The sequence below is a fragment of the Camellia sinensis genome, chromosome 1 (assembly GCF_055761805.1).
Source record: "Camellia sinensis isolate YWXY chromosome 1, ASM5576180v1, whole genome shotgun sequence".
Classification (NCBI taxonomy): domain Eukaryota; kingdom Viridiplantae; phylum Streptophyta; class Magnoliopsida; order Ericales; family Theaceae; genus Camellia; species Camellia sinensis.
In genome coordinates, this window is record NC_138961.1 from 123,281,302 (window position 1) to 123,304,349 (window position 23,048).

General features: G+C 36.6%; 1 protein-coding gene across 30 annotated transcripts; it reads left to right on the top strand.

Moving 5' to 3' along the window:
- Positions 1-908: 908 nt before the first annotated feature.
- Positions 909-21,370, top strand: LOC114295647 (uncharacterized). 30 transcript variants are annotated; one of them, XR_014338280.1, is made up of 11 exons: positions 947-1,178; positions 1,292-1,422; positions 1,985-2,274; positions 4,486-4,674; positions 5,164-5,256; positions 5,355-5,537; positions 5,619-5,721; positions 5,839-6,024; positions 10,937-13,344; positions 19,578-20,488; positions 20,581-21,370. XR_014338280.1 is itself a non-coding variant. In XM_082883526.1 (11 exons), the coding sequence occupies exons 3-11, from the start codon at positions 2,044-2,046 to the stop codon at positions 20,588-20,590; spliced, it is 4,002 nt and encodes a 1,333-aa protein (XP_082739652.1). In that variant the 5' UTR covers positions 947-1,178; positions 1,292-1,422; positions 1,985-2,043; the 3' UTR covers positions 20,591-21,370. The 30 variants fall into 30 exon arrangements, 14 of the variants coding, with proteins under 14 accessions (XP_082739662.1, XP_028095747.2, XP_082739655.1 ...); XM_082883526.1 differs by having other exon boundaries at positions 19,578-20,176; XM_028239944.2 differs by having other exon boundaries at positions 19,578-20,176; positions 20,603-21,370.
- Positions 21,371-23,048: the final 1,678 nt, after the last annotated feature.

Sequence of the window (23,048 nt, forward strand, 5' to 3'; positions counted from 1 at the left end):
GTATGATTTCCACCATTTTTTTCTTCAGGTTCTGCCATTATTCCCCCCTTCCCTTTTTTTTCTTCTCTATTTGTGGATGATTTTGATCAATTCGGATACTAAAATGCGAAATTGTGATTGTGTTTATGACAGGAGTTTTGGGTTGGAAATGAATATCTTGTTGACACGTATGAAAGGAGACTTGGTGATGATGGCTATATCACTTTCAAGCTTGATCGCACCAACAACCATGGCGATGGCATGCTCTGCTCTCGTTTCTTTTTGGTATATTCAATCTATTCAATTGAAGATGTTACGGAGTCTCCATGTAATATATCTTTCAAAATTTATCTGATTGATCATATATATATATATAGGTGTGTGTGTGTGTATACAATTATATATATAAGTATGAACTATAACAAATTGATCATACAAGGCTTTCTTTTGGATTTGCTGAGTAGATTATTTGTTTTGCATATATGTATTGATCAAATTGCTTTTCTGTATTGGAGAATTTTGTTTTTAGTGTTTGTGAAAGTTCTCTTTAAATCAAAGTGTTTCATTGAAGGTTGTCTCAAATCATGATTTTTTGAACTAACAAAAAAGGCATGTAAAAAAAAAAAGATGCATTCAGGGGTCAATTGGGCGATTAACGGGTCAATGTAAATTTTTTACAAATTATATCTTGAGGTGTTCATTTGAGAGTCATCCGGCCGGATGTTTGGTGAGTTAAAACTATTAAAACACAAAAAGAGATGTTCACTTGAGAGTCATCTGGCCCGACGTCGTGTGAGTAAAAACTATTAGAGCACCAAAAAAGAAGAAGAATTTTTTTACCAAGTTTAAAATTAATGATAGATTTGATGCAGTGTTAGAGATGGGTTTAACAATATCTTTTAACACAAAAACAAAAAGAGAAAAAGAAAGAAAGAAGATCAGTATTTACACGGTTAACAGTGTTCAATTATTTTCTCCACACTCTAAAAGAACCAATTTCACCTCAACCATATATGGCCGCAGTAAAGATCTCTGTCTCTCTGTCATCATTTCTCTCTCTCTCACAGATACGGATACAATTTGTAGTTTTCCTTTTTTGCCCATTGGTTCTACTTAGACCTCACATCTGTGTCAAAATCGCATATGAACTCTGATACTTCGATTCCTTCAAGACTAAAGCCATTCTAACGATTTCAAAGGTTTCAATTTTTTACTTGTAAATTTTCGATTCTCCAAGTTGTTTTTGTTTGATCGAACGATTCATGTGGCCTCGATACTGGATTTTTTTTTTTATTTTTCTGATTCTCTGAAGATCTCGAGGAGGTTTCATTAGGGTTTTAATCACTCTGGTTTCGATTGATGTTGATTCTTGCGAAGAACTCATCTTTATAGGCCTATCTGGTCTTTTGTTCATGCCAGCGTTTATTTTCTTGAGATTTTTAGGTAATTTTCTACATGATTTAGTCTACTCAGTTTTCGTTCACTTGGGGCTTTTGAGCGATTCATTTCTAGGCTCCTTATTCAACGATACATACATACATATATGTGTGTTTATGCAAAGTTTAATATTTGGGCATCTGTATGGAAAATGTTTGAAGTTGCAATCTTACACATATGCTAATCATGGATACTTGTAAAGATTTGATTTTTCTGCTCTGTTTGGTTGCCGAGAAGTTGTTGTTGTTGATAGTGAGTGGTAATGGAAGTCTGAACCTTAGATGTTTCTTTGTTTGGAAAAAAAAAAAAAAAAAACCAATTCCTGCTTGCTAGACTTACTGCAGCTATTCAGTTTAGTTGAGGCAGGCAGGCTTCAATTACAAAAATTCTAATAAAGTAGATTTGCATATATCAAGTTCCTATATTGTTTTCTTCTGTGGAGTGTTCTTGGGTACTAATAAAGGGTTGTGGGGACTTTTGTGCAGTTGATTTACTTTATCTCGTCAATTTATAGGAAAGAATTTGTTCATGCTACTTAATCTCTCTTTCTCTCTCTCTCTCTCAGAAGGGAAGGAGACGGGTTGTTTTGGACAGTGTGGGAGTGAAAAAGGCATTTATTGATATCACATGGGGTGTTATGAGGAATGGGTACATCCAGATGGTTTCTATCCTAATGGTCTTTTGCCTAATGAAGAGGCCTCTGTCACTCGATTTCTTGACCCAGACAGATGGTCAATGGCGGAAGAAAGGACTGCAGAACTGATTGCCTGCATTCAGCCCAATCAACTCTCCGAGGAGCGCAGAAATGCTGTTGCATCTTATGTGCAGCGGCTCATCACAAGATGCTTTTCATGTCAGGTAAAGGTCTTGATTTTGATTTATCTAATTTTTTTTTGATTTATTTTCTTTTGGAATTGTTTTTGGATGTTGACTGCAGTCATCATTTCAAGTTGTTACATGCTATATCAAATACCAATACGTCACCTATTTATTGATAATCCAGTAATATTTGTTGTTTGACTGTGGGAAGGCTTATGCATTTCGTTGTCTAAACCTGTCTCTGGATTATTCAACATGTTAAACTTATATTGGTCCTGTGATGTGGATTATCTCAGAGAGTACATTATTAAATGGGACAAGAGATATGTTTCACCAATGTCATATGTTTGCTAGTCTGTGGATTATAACTTTGTCAACCTTGATGGCTGTTATATGGTGGAGAGAACAATATTGGATACTGGGCACTTGGTTATACTTGAGATGTAGTAGTGCATATATGAAGTTAATTTACGGTCCACACTCTTTACCACCTGTACGGTTGTACTATTAGCAACTGGCACATGGGAGTACGTATTTATTATTATTGTTTTATTCTATTTTAAATTATTTTTTAAAGATATATCTTGTAGAAGTGAAGTGTGGAAACATTTCCCAAATGTTAATTGAACTTGAAAGGGAAGAATATCTCCAAATTACTTATTGATGATGTGCATTTGGATGTCTTGTGGAAATTTAATACATAATCTTAGCATGAACATATCGCCATGAACTATGAAGCACGGACACCTCTCCAATGGCTCCGTACTAGTGTTGGACACGGACACGCGTCGGACACACGCGGTGGACACGTGTCCGACACGCACCAGAGAGTGTCCTATTTTTTTTTTTTTTTTGAAGACAGACACGTTTCGACACTTGCGGGACATGTTCGGGGTGAATTTCAAAATTTACAAAACATCTTTGGGGTCAATTTGTAAAAAACCAAAAATGGAACCGTATCTGCCCTAAATCGAAAGAGAAAGAGAGAAAGAGAGAAAGAAGAGAAAGAGAGAAGACGAAGAGAACAGAAGAGAAGAGAGACCTGGTCGAGAAAAAGAAGTGAAAGAGAGAATACGAAGAGAACAGTAGAGAAGAGAGACCTGGTCGATTTTCAGTGGTTGGTCGTCGCTCTTCGTTGCTAGTCGTCCGTTGCTCGTCGCTCCTCGTCCATCGCTCGTAGCTCATCTAAGGTACATCGCTGATCTTCTTCGTCCTTCTTCTGCTTCAATCTTCTTCGTTCTTCTTCTGGTTCGATTTTCTTCTTCTTTTCCTCCGATCTCTCTCTCAGTCGCCCTCTCTCTGTCTCATTTTTTTTTCTTTTCTTTTATTTTTTTGTTTATATGCTGTGTAGTCTCTCTCCCTCTCTCTGTCTTCTATTTTTTTGCCTAATTTCATTTTATAATTTTAATAGTGTTATTTTGTATTTTTAATTAACTTTTAATGATTTTTTTAATTATTTTATGACATATAATAAATAAAATTAATTATATATTTATTGAACGTGTCCCTAGCATGTCGTGTCTTCCATTTTTTGAAAATTTGCATGTCCATGTCGTGTCCATACCATGTAACGTGTCCGTGTCCGTGTCCGTGCTTCATAGGCCATGAATGAGGGCATAGGAATGGCACCTAGCATTGGAACCAATATTGAAATTTTGGAACAATGTCATCCCATGAATCCTAACATTTCCCATAACTCTAGTTGTGGTGACTGCGGAATTTTCACTGGGACTATTCTGGGTGATGGATTAGTATTTAGTACCTTGAAATGATATCAAGGTACTGGGATTCATTTATTCTATGGGTGGATCTCTGTGCCGCCCTCGATTTTGTGAAATAACCTTGCAATTCTTTTTCCGCCCAGATAGATTAAAAGAATGCTTATATTTTCAACTTGAGGGGAGTTATAACAGGTGGGTTTAAATGAAAGTTTTTGTGAAAGTAATTAGAGCCCTAGCCGTAGGGTCCATGATAAGAACCACCCCCAATTCAGTAGTTGTAAATATGCATATATACCTATTTATATATGGCTATACATTAACTGTTCTTATTTTATTCATATGAATATTCATTTGTCTTGGCCATTCACCCATGCAATTGATGTATCCAATTCATGTTCCGTTGCATGAAATTACTTCAACAACATAATAAATGTTTTCTTTACAGAGAATCCATGTCCAACAAAAGGAAAAGGGGGGAGAGTCATTATGTTTTATGTATTTATTATTTCTTATTTTCTTTGGACTACAGGTGTTCACCTTTGGGTCGGTTCCGCTGAAGACATATCTACCTGATGGGGATATTGATTTGACTGCATTTGGTAAAAATGAAAGTTTGAAGGATACTTGGGCCAATGAGGTTCGTGATATGCTAATGAACGAAGAGAAGAGTGAGGATGCTGAATTTCGTGTGAAAGAAGTTCAATATATCCAGGCAGAGGTATGTTACATCGTATTTCTAATTATATTTATTTTTATGTTTTTATCATTATTAATTTCAGAGAATGTGCTGTGTCTTTCTTCTGCTATATTGCTATCTGCTAATATGTACAAGTACCAGTGCCAACCGTGAGTGGTTAGGATCTGATCTAATTTTTTTTTGCCGTCTTTTAGTTTTCAATAAAATAATCATTTATTTATTTATCCTTCTATTTTTTTAAATGGCAAGTAAAGACTTGGATTTTTGTGTGTGTTTTGCTAATTAAACTGTGTGAGCTACTTTCTTCTTTGCTTGATACCAGGATAATAGAGAGTGAGTATTGTTATACATTGGTTTTTGAATAAATTTCATGATTCCATCATTGTATAGAAGGCTGTAGTACATCACAAAGTTGCTTCTATTACGCTATTTCATTATCTGTTCTGCTTGTTTTTAAAATAATTTCATGACTGCTGTGTTGCTGGGGTATCTTTGCCTCTTTGTTTGCAGGTGAAGATAATTAAATGCCTTGTAGACAATATTGTAGTGGACATATCGTTTAACCAACTTGGTGGTTTATGTACTCTGTGCTTCCTTGAAGAGGTAAGCCATTAATACCTGATCAGAAGGTTACGAAGTACTTGGTCTTTTTTTCTCTCTTTCTTACAGTTTGTCGCTAGCTGATAATTCTCAATTTTAAGGTTGACAGTTTGGTAAAACAAAATCATCTATTCAAGCGCAGCATTATACTGATTAAAGCTTGGTGTTACTATGAGAGCCGTATACTGGGTGCTCATCATGGACTCATTTCAACTTATGCTCTGGAAACCTTGGTTTTGTATATATTCCATGTTTTCAATAATTCCTTTGCCGGACCACTTGAGGTGAATTTGTCATCTTTCAATATTTGACAAGTTATGTTGATTTTAACCTTTTATCTCACGAGTTTTTCTTTACTTCTGCAGGTACTTTATCGTTTTCTTGAATTCTTCAGTAAGTTTGACTGGGGCAACTTTTGTGTTAGCCTTTGGGGTCCAGTACCCATTAATTCACTTCCTGATATGACAGGTACGTAGAAATCCTTACGTCATATCCATTATATTTCTTATTGAATGACATTCTCTATAAGGTCTTTAAGTAATTGGCTCTGATATGTATATATTATTTCATTCAAATATATTACAGCTGATCCTCCTCGAAAGGATGGTGGAGAGTTATTACTCAGCAAAGTATTTCTTGATGCTTGTAGCTCTGTATACTCTGTTTTCCCTAGTAGTCCAGAAAATCATGAGCTACCGTTCATATCCAAACATTTCAATGTCATTGATCCTTTGCGTGCAAACAACAACCTTGGGCGTAGTGTCAGTAAAGGTACTTGTGTATAAACTCAAGCTGGATGTCATGTTGTTTCCAAATTTTCATAAATGTTTGCTTGATGTTGTAAGTTGCGTTTCTTTTCTCCTATTTTTATTTACCACGCACTTCGTACACCATTTTTCCATAAATATATGATTTTATGAATTACTCCCTCCATCTCACAATGTTAGTCCTACTTTCCAATTTGGAATGTCTCAAAATATAGCCTTCTTTGAATACAAGTTTTCAAAATTTTCAAAACTATCCCTTATAAATGACTATGAGCATATTTAGAAGTGGGAATAAAGGGGCAATTTGGGAAATCAATCTCTTATGATGCGAATTTGAATGCATTAATTACAGTCTACATGTCCCCATAAAATAGTTGGGATTCCCAAAAGGGACTAACATTGTGGGATGAAGGAGTAAGATGTGTAATATTGAAAATACAAGGTAATGCTATATAAATCTGTTTTTCAGTTGGTCTTTGAGATGGTAGTTATATCATTTTTCTGTTTGCACATTTACTCTTTTATCTTTTAATCATGTTCATATATGTAATTGCTGAGTTAAATATTTTTTACTGCCTGTAAGGCCATGTTATGAGATTCTTGCCGATATTTAAATTTCCTTGGTTCAAGTCTTCTGTTGAATGACTCTTGAGTTTGTCTAATTACCTAAATTTTAGCTGGCAGCATACCACTCCACATTCAAAAACTTAAATTCTACAAATCCTATAAAGAATTTCACACGTAATTTTCCATCACCTATTTTCAATAAATCGCTAAACCAATTTAAGCTTTTCAATTCATTAACAAGAGAGAATTTTAATAGGGATTTTTATATTCAGCTCCCTAGAAAATATTTTATATTACTTTAAGGACAACTAAAATATGCTTGTACTAAATTTTTATTTTTTATTTTTTTTAGTCTAATTTCATTATTCCACTACCTTCAACTGCCATTGACATATTTGGCTGCCCACCAACCACCACTGATATCCACCTTGGCCACCGGCGAGAACTTTACCGTGACCACCAATAGTTGTGGTGACTATGTTTCGGTTACTCTCTGGCGAAGTGAAATGTCACTAACTTAACACAATGAAATTTCCTCATGGCCGTTTTCGGTGATTCTCTGATGAAGTGAAATTTCAATATGCTAAGTTAATGAAATTTCGTTCTTCAAAATAGGAAAATTTTCAATTCATTGCTAAAAATTACAAAATTAAAAGAATTGAATTTTCACTATCTTAGAAAGTTAGTGAAATTGCATTGACTTCATCAAGAGTCAGTGAAAAGTTCACTAACCAAAGCTAAATGGAATTTCACCAAATATTGAAATTTCACTAACCGAATACAGTCAAATTACATACGGTTAACCAACAAAACAAAGTTATTGGAACTTCATTGATTGAACCTAGTGAAATTGCTCAAGGTTAGTGAAATTTTTTTTGACTACCGACTTTTAGTGGGTGTTTGGGAAGGGGGTTTTTTTGTAGGTTATTTTAGTTGTAGGATATTATTGGAGAAATTTTTTCTTGTGTTTGGGAAGATAGTTGGGTTTTTTCATGGTTGGATGTGATGTTTGTGAGAGAAAAAGTGAAATGATTATGGGGTCTGATGTGATATTTTGTTTGGATTTGTTTTTTTTGGTTTTGTAACCAATTTGTCTTTTAGTGAAAAAAAACAAAAAAAATTCAAAAAACCAAGTTCGCAAACACCGCCTTAGTTTTAGTTGGTAATATCTCACTTACTATAGTAGTTTCATTGATTTAACTCTGAGAAACTTAACTGAGTACGATAGATGGTAGAGAGAGTAGACTGAGAAAAAAATATAAAACAAAAAACAATAAGATTTTTGTCAACCAATAACATACAAATTAGTAAAGAGACAAAAATATAATAGAGAGTGAAAAATGACATTGAAGGCGAGTAACGTCCAAATTTGGACTAGTAAGATGCGTTAGAGATAGAGATGGAACAGGTACTTGACAGATCGGTGATGACAATATTGTTTCAAGTGAATACAACACATCTGGTGCTAGAGGATAGTGGAGACTGAGAGATCAGTAGTGGCGGTGACGATTTCACGTGAAAATAACATAGGCGGTGGCAGTGGTGAATGCGATTGAGATGGTGGTAGTAGATGTTGAGGCGGTACTAGTAAACACATAGAGGTGGCGCCAAAGAGAGTTTTGTGGTGTTTAGGATGATAAGGTTAGTTTTGACCGTTTATGTTAAACTTTGTCCTTATCCGTTTAAGATTTGAAATCCTGGACTTCAACTACCAATCAAATTCTTGGTGTCCTCAAACTCTTACACAAACATGTAGATGGATGTATCCCTAATTTCCCATTTTAATATTATATAATATGCTGATAATGTTGGTTTGGTTGAATAAAAGCAAAATACTATTGATAACCCAAGTGGTGGTCATTAGTCTCTATTCCCAATGTGCAAGAGAAAAGGGCCTAAGAATGTGTGGGAAGTACTTAGAAAAGTGCCTTAGGATGTGAAGCACAAACACCTTTTTGGAGGTCACGTACCAATGTTGGACATGTGTCGGACACGCTTGAGAGAGTTGGGACACGTTGGGACACAGTAAGGCATATTGGGACATGCTAAGGTAAGGGCACATTGTGGACAAGCTGAGAAAATGTTGTTCCCTATTTTTTAAAAAGATTTTTATTTTTATTTTTGCCAAAATATTGTACCAAGGTTGATTAATTTGAGAAGAATAAATATATAATACTTAAAATATGACATATAATAAATATATAAATTATATGTTTCGTACATGTCCCTGGTAGCATGTTGTGTCTTTCATTTTTTGAAAATTTGCATGCCTTGTGTCACATGTTTGTACTTCTTAGGCCTCGGGAGTACTTATAGTTTGGTTTTTTTCTCATTTTAGCGATAGCATGCTAGGACCCTAAAGTAAAAAATAAATAAATAATAATACATGAACTTTTACAGTTGAACTTGACGAAGCAACTTAAATGTATATCTTGTTTGAACATGCAGAAAACCAGTGTCAATATCGTGAATTCCCTATCTGAAAAAAGGTTCATACCTTTTCTTCCAATGGTGTTAGTTGTCAGCCATTTTAAGGGTTTTCGTTTTTTTCCTTCCTAAAGTAAAATTTTCTTATGTATCAAACATTTTTTTCTCCTTTTAGCGGGTTTAAGTGACACCACTAAGTGAAGAGTGGCATCACCCATGATCAATTGTTTGTTGATTAATGTTAAAATTCAGTACAGAACAACATTATTTCCTTCTCCTTTTACATTTACTAATCTGGATGCACTTCTTAACTTAATGAATCACCTTCTTATGGTCCTCTAAGGCTTGAGATTAGCTAAAATTAAATGGGAGAAACTTAAAAAATTGGCGTGATTATAACGTGGGGCCTGTTGAACTTCACATAGCCAAGTTCTAATGTTAGTAAAGTCCTATATTTGTAGTTACCTAAGCTTTTTATCATTTTTATGTATGTTCTCCTATGATTTATTTGTAAGGCTATTTTGGCATTTTTAAAAATTTTGATGGACATGGATTGTAGTGATTCCTCATTGTTGTAGTTTGAGTTTATTCTTGTTATTGGGTCTTCATATAGGGTCTATACTTTCCTGGATGTCTTTTAAAATTCAAATTCTTCAATTTCTAATTTTCGAGTTGGTGTCGGTCCTTTAAGAGTTGGGGTGTCTAAATTCTTCCAATTCAACAGACAGCAAGTTGGAGACGATTTGCTTTTCTGTTTGAATTTTAACAATTGTGCTCTTTGTCCTGTGCTACAACTGTAACCGTAGGTGTATTGCACAAGGAATGCAGGAGTGATTCCTTGATGACTTTTCTTATTCTACTCAATTAACTGTCAAAATGAGACCTTGTCACCCCTTTTCTCCTCATCCTTAAAACCCTGTTGGTAAGGCCTGACGACTGCCTACCTCATATACTCGTTATGTACGAAAGGATCCAACACGGGTACTGTTCACACAGCCCCTGAGCTTGCATTACAAAGCCTAAACCCCTATATCTCATCAACCTTTTGGCGACAAAAATTGAAAACAAGCAGTCTCAATGTCCCCTTAACAGCTTCTCTACGCCATCTGTTGTAACATTGCTTGTTCAAGAGGGCCCAGCCTAGCACTTGTAATGTTTTTCTTAAGGTAACAATATAAAACAAGTTTTAGTGTTTTGATACACTGTTTGACATAAAAATACGCTAAATATGCTAACAGAAGAACATGAGATTAGTTTTTTGACATTGGAAGAAAGGAAAAAGTTATATACTCTTGTTATGTAGGTTGCTGCTATTATTGTTTTTTTGTAATCAAATCTCAAACTAGCATTAATGCCCCTTCCCTTCCGGGTGTAAACTGAACCAAGCAGGTTGAGGCATTAAGATTGTCTTAATTATAAGTAGTTCTATCTGGCTTGTTAATGGTTCCTTTGATCATGCTGCAAAGCTCAAATGACCAAGCCCGAGGACCATTTTTTTGTTTGTATGTTCTACAAGGCTAGCTCCAACAAACTATTGGTTATCCAGTTCAAATATATATTGGTTATTAATTATGTTTGGTTTTTCTTAGACATAATTTCCTATCTTATGGCTTATGCATTGTATAAGGTTTGAAATTCAGATGAGCAATATGCCTATGAAACATGAATGCACCCTACAGTTAATGATAGTTGTAGATATCCTGTCAAGGCTTGAGGTTCTGTCAAGCTTGAAGAATTCTTAAATTATGTTAAGGAGTGCCTAGATAACAGCCTTTACTTGCCATAGCTTGGTTTGGCTTGTGTACATACTTGATTTGCGGAGTATAGAACGTAACTCTTCTACGTGAAATTTCATTAATGCTTCTCTGTGGATATCTGTTTGTTTATATTGCCAAACTGTTTGCTTTTGTGTTTTCCTTCAGGTAATTTCTTTAGGATTCGTAGCGCCTTTGCTTTTGGGGCTCAACGGTTGGCAAGATTACTTGATTGCCCGAAAGAGAATATAATTGTTGAAGTCAATCAGTTTTTCATGAACACATTGGATAGGCATGGGAAGGGGCATCGCCCTGATGCACCTAGCCCTGAATTTTGTGGTTTGCGACCTGTTAACATAAATCACATTGATGGGTCTAATGACCTTACAAATTCTTCAAGCAGCAAGAATGCAAAAGAGAATTCTGCTAGTCATGAATCTAAAGTTGAGAAGAAATGTACTTCTCACACTTCTCATGGTGTTCTCTCCCAGCATGGTAATCAATTCTTGAAACGGTTATCTAGGCCCAATAATGTGTCTCTTGTTTCTCATGCTGAAAGCCAGAAGACACACAGCAACTTAACTAGCTTTAGAGGCTCTGATCAGAATCATCAGATGACACATACTAGTAGTTCTAATGAGAGTGTAAGGAGTGATTCTAGACCAGATTACCTTGGCAATGAAGTACATGCCAGGTATCAGTTTGCAAGGACACATTCTAGTCCCGAGCTTACGGGTGCATCTTATCAATTTTCATCTCAAGGGAGGCATAACAGAGCATCGGAAACAATAAAAGGGCAGATTGCTACAAGGTTGGATTATAGCACGGGGAGAAACTTGGGCACTGACGTTTCAGAGAACAGCAATGCAATATCTTCAACTGAAGACCTGCCTTCATCAAGGTGGAACTCTTACCATCAGCAGATTCATGCCTCTGTTGAGTCAAATTGTTATCATGGTGAATCTGGTTTAGGTCCCATAGGAGAAGACAGACCTTCTGTTGCTGAGGCAATGTGGATGCAACAGGAAGAGCAAGATTTTGTGAACATGATGGCTTCTTCAAATGTTCACCTGCCTGTGAATTTAGCTTCTGCTCATCAACCTGTTCCAATATCACCTTCTGTTTTAACTTCTTTGGGATATGCTCATGGAAATCCAGCTGGTATTGTTCCCCCTTGGGGCCCAAATATGCATTATTCTCAAGGTTTAGTGTCTTTGCCAATATCCCAATATTTTTCGAATATAGGAATGACCTCAAATCAAGAAGAAATCGTTGAGCCAATTGATGATAATTTGGTAGCTAGAGAAACATATCAGGAAGACAGTGATCATGGTTTTTGGTCTGAGCGAGATGGGTTTGATGTTGATAATGGAAGCTTCCCAGTGCAACGGTTGAATGAAAAGAAACAGCTCACTTCAGGAGGGTATCCCAATTCTTCATCGCCAGTAAGCAGCTTGGAAAAACATTCAACAAAAGCTCATTCTTCAATTAAAGATAGCAGAGGGTTCATTAGGGAAAATTCGGGTGACAATCCCCAGCATCAAAACATCAGTGGAAATGACGTTTACTCTGTTAGTTCAAAATTTTTTCCTGCTTCCCATGCTACTTCAAGATTTAAACTGTCATCTGAAGCTTCCTTGGATGGCTCATCTTCGAAGATTTCTAGGTCAACAAGGGACAGAAAAGGGAGGAAATCTCCCTCTGCAGATCGGTCTACTTTTTATGAGAATGGGTGGCAATATGAGAGTGAATCAGTTGATCATGTTTCTTCTAAGACTGATGATGACAATGGAGACTGGATTCCACTATCGACAACTGGCACGGAAGTGGCAGAGAGCACGGTTCTTGAAACAGTTTCTTCTTCACTTGTGCGGACCCATGAAATACCTGATTATGAACCAGGACAGCTCAGTGTATCAAAGTCAATGCTTCCCATTGCTCCAATTCTTGCAAATTCTGGTTCAAGGCAGCGAACGATTGATAAAAATGGGATGTTACCTTGGTTTTATCCCACAGGTCCACCAGTTCCTTTTGTAACCATGCTTCCATTTTACGGTTTCCCAACTGAGAAAGGTACCTCTGATTCATCCACTAACCATATTGATAGGGGTGAGGGATTCAATAACCACCATAGTAGTCAGTCTAATCAAAGGTTAGATTCAACTGAGAACCTTGATGAGCCAGACACTTTTAGTTGTTCTAGTTCTGCAAAGGGATCTACATCAGTTGAGCCTTCTGAAGAACACAAGTCTGATATCTTGAACAGTGACTTTGCAAGCCATTGGCAGAATCTGCAGTATGGACGGTTTTGCCAGGATCCCAGAGATCATGGGCCCATGTTTTATCCACCATCTGTTGTTGTACCACCAATGTATATGCAGGGTCATTTTCCATGGGACAGCCCTGGAAGACCTCCAAATGCAAGCCTTTTCACACAGCTTATGGGTTATGGTCCCCGCATGTATCCAGTTTCACCTCTGCAGTCTGGTACTAATAGGCCCTTGAGTGGTTATCGACATTATGGTGATGATGCTCCTAGATATCGTGGTGGGACTGGAACTTACCTGCCTAATCCTGTAAGATGACCTCCTAAAATTACATTGCTATTTGTTGATGAATCTGATTTCCATACATCAAGTATCAGAATATTTCAGTGCGCGACTTAACTTTAATTATTAACTTATTATGTGGGTGCAATATGTACAGCATGTTTGTTCAGTACTACGCTAAATTTAACCAGCTTTTTTTATTATTTATACTGTTTGTTAGACACAGTTGATTTTATGGGAGAATTTCTGCATCTGTTGCACACTTTTATGCATATACTTAATGTCACGTACATACAGTGGTCTTGCAGATTTTGTTCAACATGGGCATATAATTCCTGCCTGGGTGATTGCCTGATTTAGTCAGTCAGCTAGGCTTAAAGAATTTGAAATAGAGTGCTTAAGCCATGTCTTTTCAGGTGCTTTCTTAGTGTACCCAAACACCACTATGTGGTTTGCTACTTGAGTGAGGTGTACTTTTGCGAGGTAATAACAATTTCAATTGAACACACAAACAGTGGTTAAATCATATTTAAATACATGAAAACAAATTATATGTGAATGTGATTTGAAAGAGAGAAATGGATACAAGATTTTTTGTGAAGTCTTGTCTCTAGGATAAGACGCTCTCTCTCTTTGTGATTTTTTGCCATGAACTTTTTGAGCAGGGAGTAAAAGAGAAATGAGTGGGTTGGGTTAGGACTGTGCATGGGTCGGCGTGGAGTGGATTTGTCCGTTTTTTTCATCTGAACAGCCCTTGGCAGGTTGGGATTTTTATCACCTGCCATCGACCCACAAATCATTCAAATCAGTGGGTCGGTCTTTTTGAAGCAGTTTTGAATCGGTGGTTGTTGCGGGTTAGACACATGAAACCCAAATTAGGCCTTCTCTGTTTCAAAATTGTCCCCAACAAGAGTAGAAAACACAACATAAATGATCATGTTTTTTTTTTTTTTTTTTTTGAGAAACAACAAAATTTTATTAAAACGGAAAGGAGAGAACATAAACTGAGTGGATAGATGCTTCCAGTACCATCATCCACAAAACTCAAAGCTAAAATTTTAATAGGAGAAACATAACTAAATAGACAATGCTTCAATACCATCAACCAAGAATCCAGATCCATTTTATTGAATTTGATTCTATGAGAAATAATAGCAAATGGTAAGGGGAATTGCAATGGAAGTGGTTGGAGAAGGGGAGAGGGAGATCTGTGAACCTGTAAATGATAGTCGGGAGGGACAAATCTTTTTTTTTTTTTGGGGGGGGGGGGAGGAGAGCTGCTACGGCAGAGGGTTACTGTAACGCCCTCAAATTTAAGAACCCGGTTCATCGAGATTAACCCACATTCCTAACTCAATTCTCATTAATGATATAATTAATATGCGGTCGCAAGTCTTTCTTGACGATTCATTAATCATGATCATATTTCATCTCTGTATTTCGTTCATGAATTTCAAGTTTAGCTTTACAAAAAGGAATCACATGCATTGATACATTCACAATCCCTAAAACTTGAATCTATAGCATGTGATCGTAAGAAGAGATAATACTAAAATGATTATAGATAAATGTCATAAAGGTTACAAGTTCTAAGCATTTTGCCTGGTCACATCAAAATGAGTTTCAACTTAGTACAATTATATCCACCCAAAAAAACTCAATACAATTATAGTCCTTGGTTTTACAAAAGAAACAAGTAAACTGTGCTTCACGCTCTAAAATCCTCAACGCCTCTATGTTGGCAGAGGCACACCATCAGCACCTAAAAAATGGTTTCCACATAGGGATGAGTATAAGGCCCAGCACAGATAATCTTAATATAGTGCATGAAGTTTAACAATATGATGAGGAGAATGCAAATGAGATGTCATGCCAAAAATATAAGTTTTCATTTTGAAATCTCTTGCTGTGCACTTGTTCAAAACCATAACCAATCATTTTTTCATTTCAATAAAATACGGAGTGGTAAATATGACTTTGGCAATCCCTAGGTAAGTGTCTGCAAGTAGTTTCATAGAGCACTACCAAAATCACTTTATTGGCTCTTACCACAAGGAAATTGGGATTTACACAGGTGGTTTAGGACTTTCACCATGAACCTAAAGCCAACTTAATTTTCATTAACTATACCCCCTAACCGGATTCACTAAAGTATTTACCCCTTTTCTCAATACATTTCAAACATTCTCAACAATTCCAAAAGTTCACGATGAATCACATCTCAATACATTTCTCAAAATGCGATAAACGTTGAAAGCATGAAATCATGCGATGCTCAATGATATGTATGTCTTTGTAATAGTTTCAATTTTTCCTAATTTATGTGTAATTTATACAACACATCAATGCAATCCTCCATCGATTGTCAAAACAATTATCTCTAATTCAATATTCCAATATAGGCAATATCTAGAGCATAATTCAACATTTCTCAAACTTTCCAAAATAGAAATGATTTGCCAAAATCATAGTCTCATCAATCTCAATACCTAATATTCACAATTCTCTACAAATTTCATGAATTTCAACAACAAAGTTTCAATTTCAACATTCTCACTTTCTAGGGTTTTAAGAAAATCGGAGGTTTCTCTCTAGAAGCTTAATTTTTATCAATTTCATAGCCATGGATAATTAAAAGAAAATCAATTTGAAGCTTTGAAGAAATTTGCGAGTTTCCCCTTAACTTGTGCATTAATATTCATATACACCAAAACCCTAATCACTCACTGTCTTAAATTATCAAAATAACACATAATGAGCTAAATTACATTGACAATGTTAAGAAAATTCCTACCTCAAATAAGGAAGAGAAGCGTGAAAAGCCCCAAAATCGATGTCATCGGAAATTTGATCAGCTTCTGTGAAAATGATGCCAAATCGATACGCTTGTCAAAATGGCCTTAAGAAGTAGTGAGGATTTTGATGGATGATAGAATTTATGAGGGTTGGTGTTGGTGTTTAGAGAGAGGGGAGAGAAAAGAGGGGAAAAAGAGAGTTTAGAGAGATATATGAGAAAGTGAGATGAGAGAGAGAGAGAGATCAGATTTTGACCAAAAAGAGCTCAAAAATCGAGATTGGAACACGCATTGCCGCACGTGCGGAGCCTGTGCCTGCACATGCAGGAACACCTGGTGTGTTCAAAATTGATCCAGGGTGATCCTACACTTCTCTGTTTTGTCCTCTTTTTTTTTTTTTTTTTTTTTTTTTTTTTTTTTGATAACTCAGGTATCCCCAACCCGCTGATTTTAAGGGAAGGCAGGACTAATCCTGAGGGCCCTGAAGTTAACGACCGGGCAAACCTCCAGTGGCCCCAAGGGGTGACTCGAACTCGAGACCTGTGGATTTTATCCTCCAGACTTTATCATTCGGCCACTTGGGGAAAAGATTCGTAAGAGGTTGGAAGGGTGCTATGAAGCACAGACACGGACACGCATACGGACACGGACACGCATACAGACACGGACACGGACACGGGACACGGCAATTTTAAAAAAATGGGGACAGGGACACGGACACAGCTGGGGACATGGCAAAATTTTTTTTATATAAATATTTTTATTTTAATACAAGTTAATTATTTTATTTAATTATTATATTTTTAAATAAATATGATTCTATTAATTTTTTATTTTATTTTATTTTATCTACTTTTTTTTTATTAATATATGTATATATATTATATAAAATATAAGATATAAGATATGTTTTTTTATTAATATTAAATAAATACATATATACATATATATATATTATATACCTAATAGATATATTATACATGAATCAGATATATATATATATATTATATACCTAATAGATACATTAAACCTAATAGATACATGAATCGAATCAGATCAGAGGAGAGAGAGAGCGATCAACACGAGAGCAAGAGAGAGCGAGAGCAAGAGAGAGCGATCGACGCGATCGATGCGAGAGCGAGAGCGAGAGACGCGAGCGAGAAGGAAGGCGAGAGAGAAGGGACGAGAGAGAGAGAGAGACTTACTGATGGAGATCGACAGGTGAGTCAAGGTCGAGGTCATGGATGGAGGTCGATCGCGATCGTTTGGGGTGTTCGATCGACTGATGGAGCATGGAGCTTCGATCTTCGACTGGATTCATGGAGCTTCGATCTTCAACAGGTTTGTCTCTCTTCACTCTCTTCCTTCACACTCTCTCCTTTGTCTCTTCCTACTTGCCGTGTCTTACGTCGTGTCCAGATCTGGACACGCGTGTCCCCTATAAGAAAAACAATTAAATTAAAGGGACACGGCAGATGGCGTGTCCCGTACGTGTCCCCGGCGTGTCCCCGTGTCCGACACCGCCACGGCGTTGATTTTGCCGTGTCTATGCTTCATAGGGGTGGAGCAAGGCTTTTTTGTCGCGTGGGCATAGATACACTTTGGTTAAGACTGTTTTTAGTGGTATTCCCATTTATTTCTTATCTTTGTTCAAGATTCCGGTTAGGGATTTTCTTTGGGAGGGCAAGGTTGAGGGGAAGAAGGATCACCTGGTGAATTAGGATTTAGTTTTGTTACCTAAGGAGAAGGGGGCTTGACTATTGGTAACATTGTGGTTAGGAACATGACTCTTCTTGGCAAATGATTATGGAGATTTCATTCACTATGGCATTCAATTATTAGAAGCAAGTATGAGACTCATGACAATGGTTGGGATTCACAGGTGGTTATGAGGGGTAATTGTCTTGCTTCTTGGAAATCAATTTCTTAAATCTATATATGTTGGTCTCGTTATCTTTCATTAAGGGTGGGCAATGGGGAGCTTGTTCGTTTTTGGGAGAATGTTTGGATGGGTCAATCTTCTTTTGCTTTAGACTTTCCACGTCTTTATAGAGTGGCTCTGGTTCATAGTTCTTTTATTGCTTCCATGGCTTATTCACTTTTGGCTCCAATTTCTTGGAAGTTTGGTTTTTCTAGGAATCTTAATGATAGGGAGGTTTCACAGCTGACTACTTTGTTGTTCAGAATTGATCATGTTTCTTTGGTTCCTCTTGGAGGATAAGAGGGTTGTACTTTTCATTCATTCGGTATATTTTCTTGTAAGTCTTTTTTTGATAAAATCATCGAAAATCCTTATGTTCCTTAGTTTCCCTTTTGCAAAAGAATTTGTAAGGCTTGTGCTCCTTTACAGGTGAAGGTGTTTATGTGGGCCTTGGTTCATGGAGGCATCTTGACAAATGATACATTGCAGAAATGGAGACCTAACCATTCTCTAAATCCTCAGTGGTGCATTCTATGCCCTAAGAATAGGGAATCTGTGGATCATTTATTTCTACATTGCCCAATTGCTTTGAATTTATGGCACAAATTGTTTCTTTTGGGAAATGTCAGGTGGGTGGCACCAAAAGGGAGCAAGCATATGCTCTTTGTTTATTTTCGAGCTTTTGGAGGATCAAAGAGAGCCAAAGTGTTTTGGTCTTGCGCCATCTTTGCAATTTTTTGGGTTCTATGGTTAGAAAGAAATGCGAGATTGTTTGAAGATAAGTTTCAAGAAGTGGACTGTTTGTGAGATAAAGTTCGCCACTTAACTTCCTTTTGGGTTTCAGGAAATTCTCTCTTTAAGGAGGTTCCACTTTTTTTGTTAGCTAGAGATTGGTTGTCAGAGTGCGATATGTAGGCTTTTGTTTGTGATAATCTTGTTTAGGGTTTGGCGCTTTTTTTTTTTTTGGTTGTAAGAGGATACCTTATCCTGGTCCCCTTTTTATTTATTTATCAATAGTCTTTTGTTGTTGATTAAAAAAAAAAATGTTTTGTGCTAGGCTATAGGTTGCCCCTAATTGTAGCTTAGATGAGAAAATTGACTGAATATGGTTTCACCAAGATTAACAAAGATCAAAAACTGCACTACTAAGGAGTTGAGCTCACGTTGAAGGTGCCAATTGGATATGGAGAAAATGTTGGTCAAGGCAATATTTTTTGCTTGTAGTTTAACTGGAAATGTGACTTTTGATTAATTTGAATTGCCATTAACTAAACCTCCCAAAGCACAAATCACATACAAGAACAAAGCCGAATGAGTTACAGAGATATTGCCCAATCCTTTATTCTTCATTGACAAAGAAACTGAGGAACAGATTTAGTATAAGATGTGCTGTTCATTTTATGGTTTCATTGTTTCATGCAGATTCTTCAAGTAATTTATGCCTTTTTGTTGTTGTTGTTGTGTGCGTGCATGTGTAATCAAGTTTAAATTGCCACTTCCATTTGGGACTCGATTTCTGGTTTATTTATATGTTGTTTTTTCAGAAGATGGCTTTTAGGGACAGACACTCCTCAAGTGGCAGGAACCGGGGGAATTACAGTCATGATCGGAATGATCACCATGGCGACAGAGAAGGCAATTGGTATAATAACAATTCAAAGCAAAGATTTTCTGGTCGTGGTCGGGGTCGCAACCAAGTTGAGAAGCCAAACACAAGAATAGATCGGAATAAAACAAGCAACAGCCGATCTGATAGGCCATCATGGAATGCGTTCAAGCCTGACTCTTTCCCTTCAAATCATTCTCAGAATAGTCCATTCAGCTCTTCAAACTCCATGCACCGTGGCTCCTCAAATGTAGCATATGGCATGTATCCACTTCAAATGGTGAATCCTGATGGAGTTTCTCCCGGGACAGCTGGACCTCCTTTTTTTATGTTTTATCCATATGACCAAAACATGGTTTGTGGTGGTTCGACTGAGCAGTTTGAATTTGGGTCTCTTGGAACAGTGCATTTCTCAGGCACAAATGAAGTAGTGCAGGTTGGTGAAGGTTCATCAAAGGGCATCAATGTGCAGCAAAATTTTCATGTAGATACTGCACAATCTTCACCGGATAAACCCTCCTCACCCAAGTTTCAAAGGTAAATTGCTCCTCCGGTTTTCCTTGGGTTGTGGAAGTACTAGTCTGATAGGCACCAATGATATGTCTATTCAGAACAAAGAGATGTCAATGTTACTCATAGTTGCCCCACCATTCTCCACTGTGATTGTTTTGGATATGTTCATATGTTTTGGACTGCTCATTTAGCATTGGCCGTGGGGGGTTCACTGAACAAATGGTGGGGAGTTCCTTGGCTTCATTCATTGCTGCTCTAGAGCCATGAGCATGTGCACTGCCAGAGCGCATTGGTTTTTATTTTGTGAACCGTACTTTTCTCGTTGTTACTTAGCAGGTCATTTATCTACATTGCTCAATTACTGGTTTTGTTCTGATATTAATTGGAATTGCTTTGTGATCTTGTTGACGTTATTATTCTTTTAACAGGGGGATTTGATTATTTTGCCAGATCAAGATCTAAGAGGAATTATCATTTAAAAGATGTGGATTTCCCTCCTCTTCCATATTCAAAGCAGATACATAAGTGGGAGCAACAATGATATAGTTTATACTCCCACTTTTAGAACCTCCGTGTTCACACCTCTCATGCAAAGAATCTTCTTGGGTCTTTTGCTCCTGTAGCTTGCAGCTTCCTTGGTCCGCAGACAAATTACAGTTTCACAACAGCAATACAGTTTGTATTTCTTGCCACAAGAAAAGTCGCATTTTAATTTCTTCGATTCTGTGGTGGCATGAAGATGGATAACGATGGTGGGAGAGACGTTAAACCAAGGTGTAGGAGAGGGATGACAAAGGTGAACGAGAAAAAGAGGATTGCTGTCGTTCTTTCTCCTTTTTTGTAGCACGCTTCTACATATCTCCTAATTGGGTTAGGTTTTCACCTCTGGAAAAGAAGTTAGTTAAGACTTCTACGTTGGTTCATTGCTAGGGTTTTGTATTGTATGTTTACCAAATGCTCTGCTTTACTAGCTTTCTCCTTTCTTGCTCGAAAATAATTAAAAAAAAAATGAAAAACAAGAATTATGAACCGTAATTTTGTATTTTGTTTTGGAGAAGTCTTCAGTTAGTATCAGTGGCCGAATGCGAGGGTTCTGCCCTTCATTGATGAATGAGATGGCTGTATCCAATTCATTCAGAATTAGATTGAAATTAAACATATATATATATATATATATATATATATATATATATATATATTCCAAAACAATTATAAGAATCTTGAGTTGTCCTTCCATTTCAAAAGAAAAATTTCTTCGTTTGTGCTCAATTATGAAGTTTTCTGAATGAGTTTTATTTTTTAGGATAGATATGTTAGTATAATGATATATTTTTATTTTTTACCTCAGCATTTGATGAATCCTGAGGATAGACTGATTAAGAGTGGGAGATTTCATGTTTGAATCTATTTGCCCCCCTATCCCATATTCAAAAACCATCTGTCAACCATATGATTAGAGTTAATAAAACCGGTTGTGTTAGAGAAGTGATTTGGGATAACTGAAGTTCTGTGTTTGAAGAGAGGTGAGACGTTGTCAGTACAAATTTGTTTGGAGTTTCTTTTCCTATGCTGCTATTAATCTCTCTATTTCATGCAGCTGCTTCTGTTTGGTCTGCCTTGCTCTTGTTATCGATTTTATGCAGACATATAGTTAAATTTCAAGTTTTATGATTATTGGATTCTAGCATTTTAAATTATTTAAAAATACTAGTGGTTCGTAATGAATTACACATTAATTACTTTCCAATGATTGACAATGAGGTCTGGATCCTTGATGTATTAAAATAAACAGGTTAAGTGTCTGTTAAATAGTTTATAAATTGTAATTTATAAATAGGTGATATAATTAATTTTGATTAAAAAATATGTATAGTTGGAGTGGAGTAGAGTTTGGTTTCTTTCTCTAACCGTTGGGTGTTTTTGTCCCTAATTGGGTATTTATCTTTTTTCTCTCAATTGGATCCTTAATTTGCATTTGGATTGCATTGTTTGGTATTAGAGCTTAAGCTTGATCCTAATTTCTTCCTAATCTACGCTGTCTCTCATGATCGAATCACGATTTTGTGAAAGCCTTAACTAGAACGCTGCTCAACCCTAAATTTGTCAAAGCGACTTGGAGTGGATCGTTTTGTATCTATCTATTCAAGTATAGTGAGATTGACTTTGCAACTCAATTTTGACCTATATTTGACTCTTGATTCAACTTCGTGATGAGATTTCGATTTGTGATAATCTAGTTTCAGAAACTTCAAATTTTTTGGATCTTATTCGAAACTTTTGGAATTCGTTAGATCTGTGTTCGAAAAGGTTTGGTTGAGGTTGATTTGACTTCGAATTCCGTAGATTTGTTTTTAAACTCTTAGATTTCTTTAGATCTATGTTCAAGTCCCTCAAATATTGTTCGATTCTTTTAGCTCAGATCTAGTTTTTGTTTTTATTTTTATTTTTTTTCTTATCAGAAGATGAGTTTCCATTAAAGTAGCCAAACGACACTTACAAGGAGAGGAATCCATCCAAAAAATCACTTACACCACCAAAGGGAAGATGAGAAAATAAAGAAAACACCGGAGTAAATCTATAAAGAATACTCAGTTGCACAATAAGTGTTTGTGCTCATACTGCAAGCAGAGGCCAACAAATGGCCGTAGGGCATGCCGATGATAGATCATAGAATACAACCACAAAGTGGGCAAGCAACACCAAGCACTGATGGATTCCAAAGGCAAAACCAAAACCAAAATAAACAAAAACAAAATAGGACCAGAACTCAACCTCAAACCAATGGGTAAGCACATTTCCACCATGGGCTCGTACTCAAACTCCTGTAAGCTAAATCCGATGAGGCTAGTGTGTGGAGGCAGCAGATTCGGTGAGAAGTGGAAGAGTTGGTGTCGAT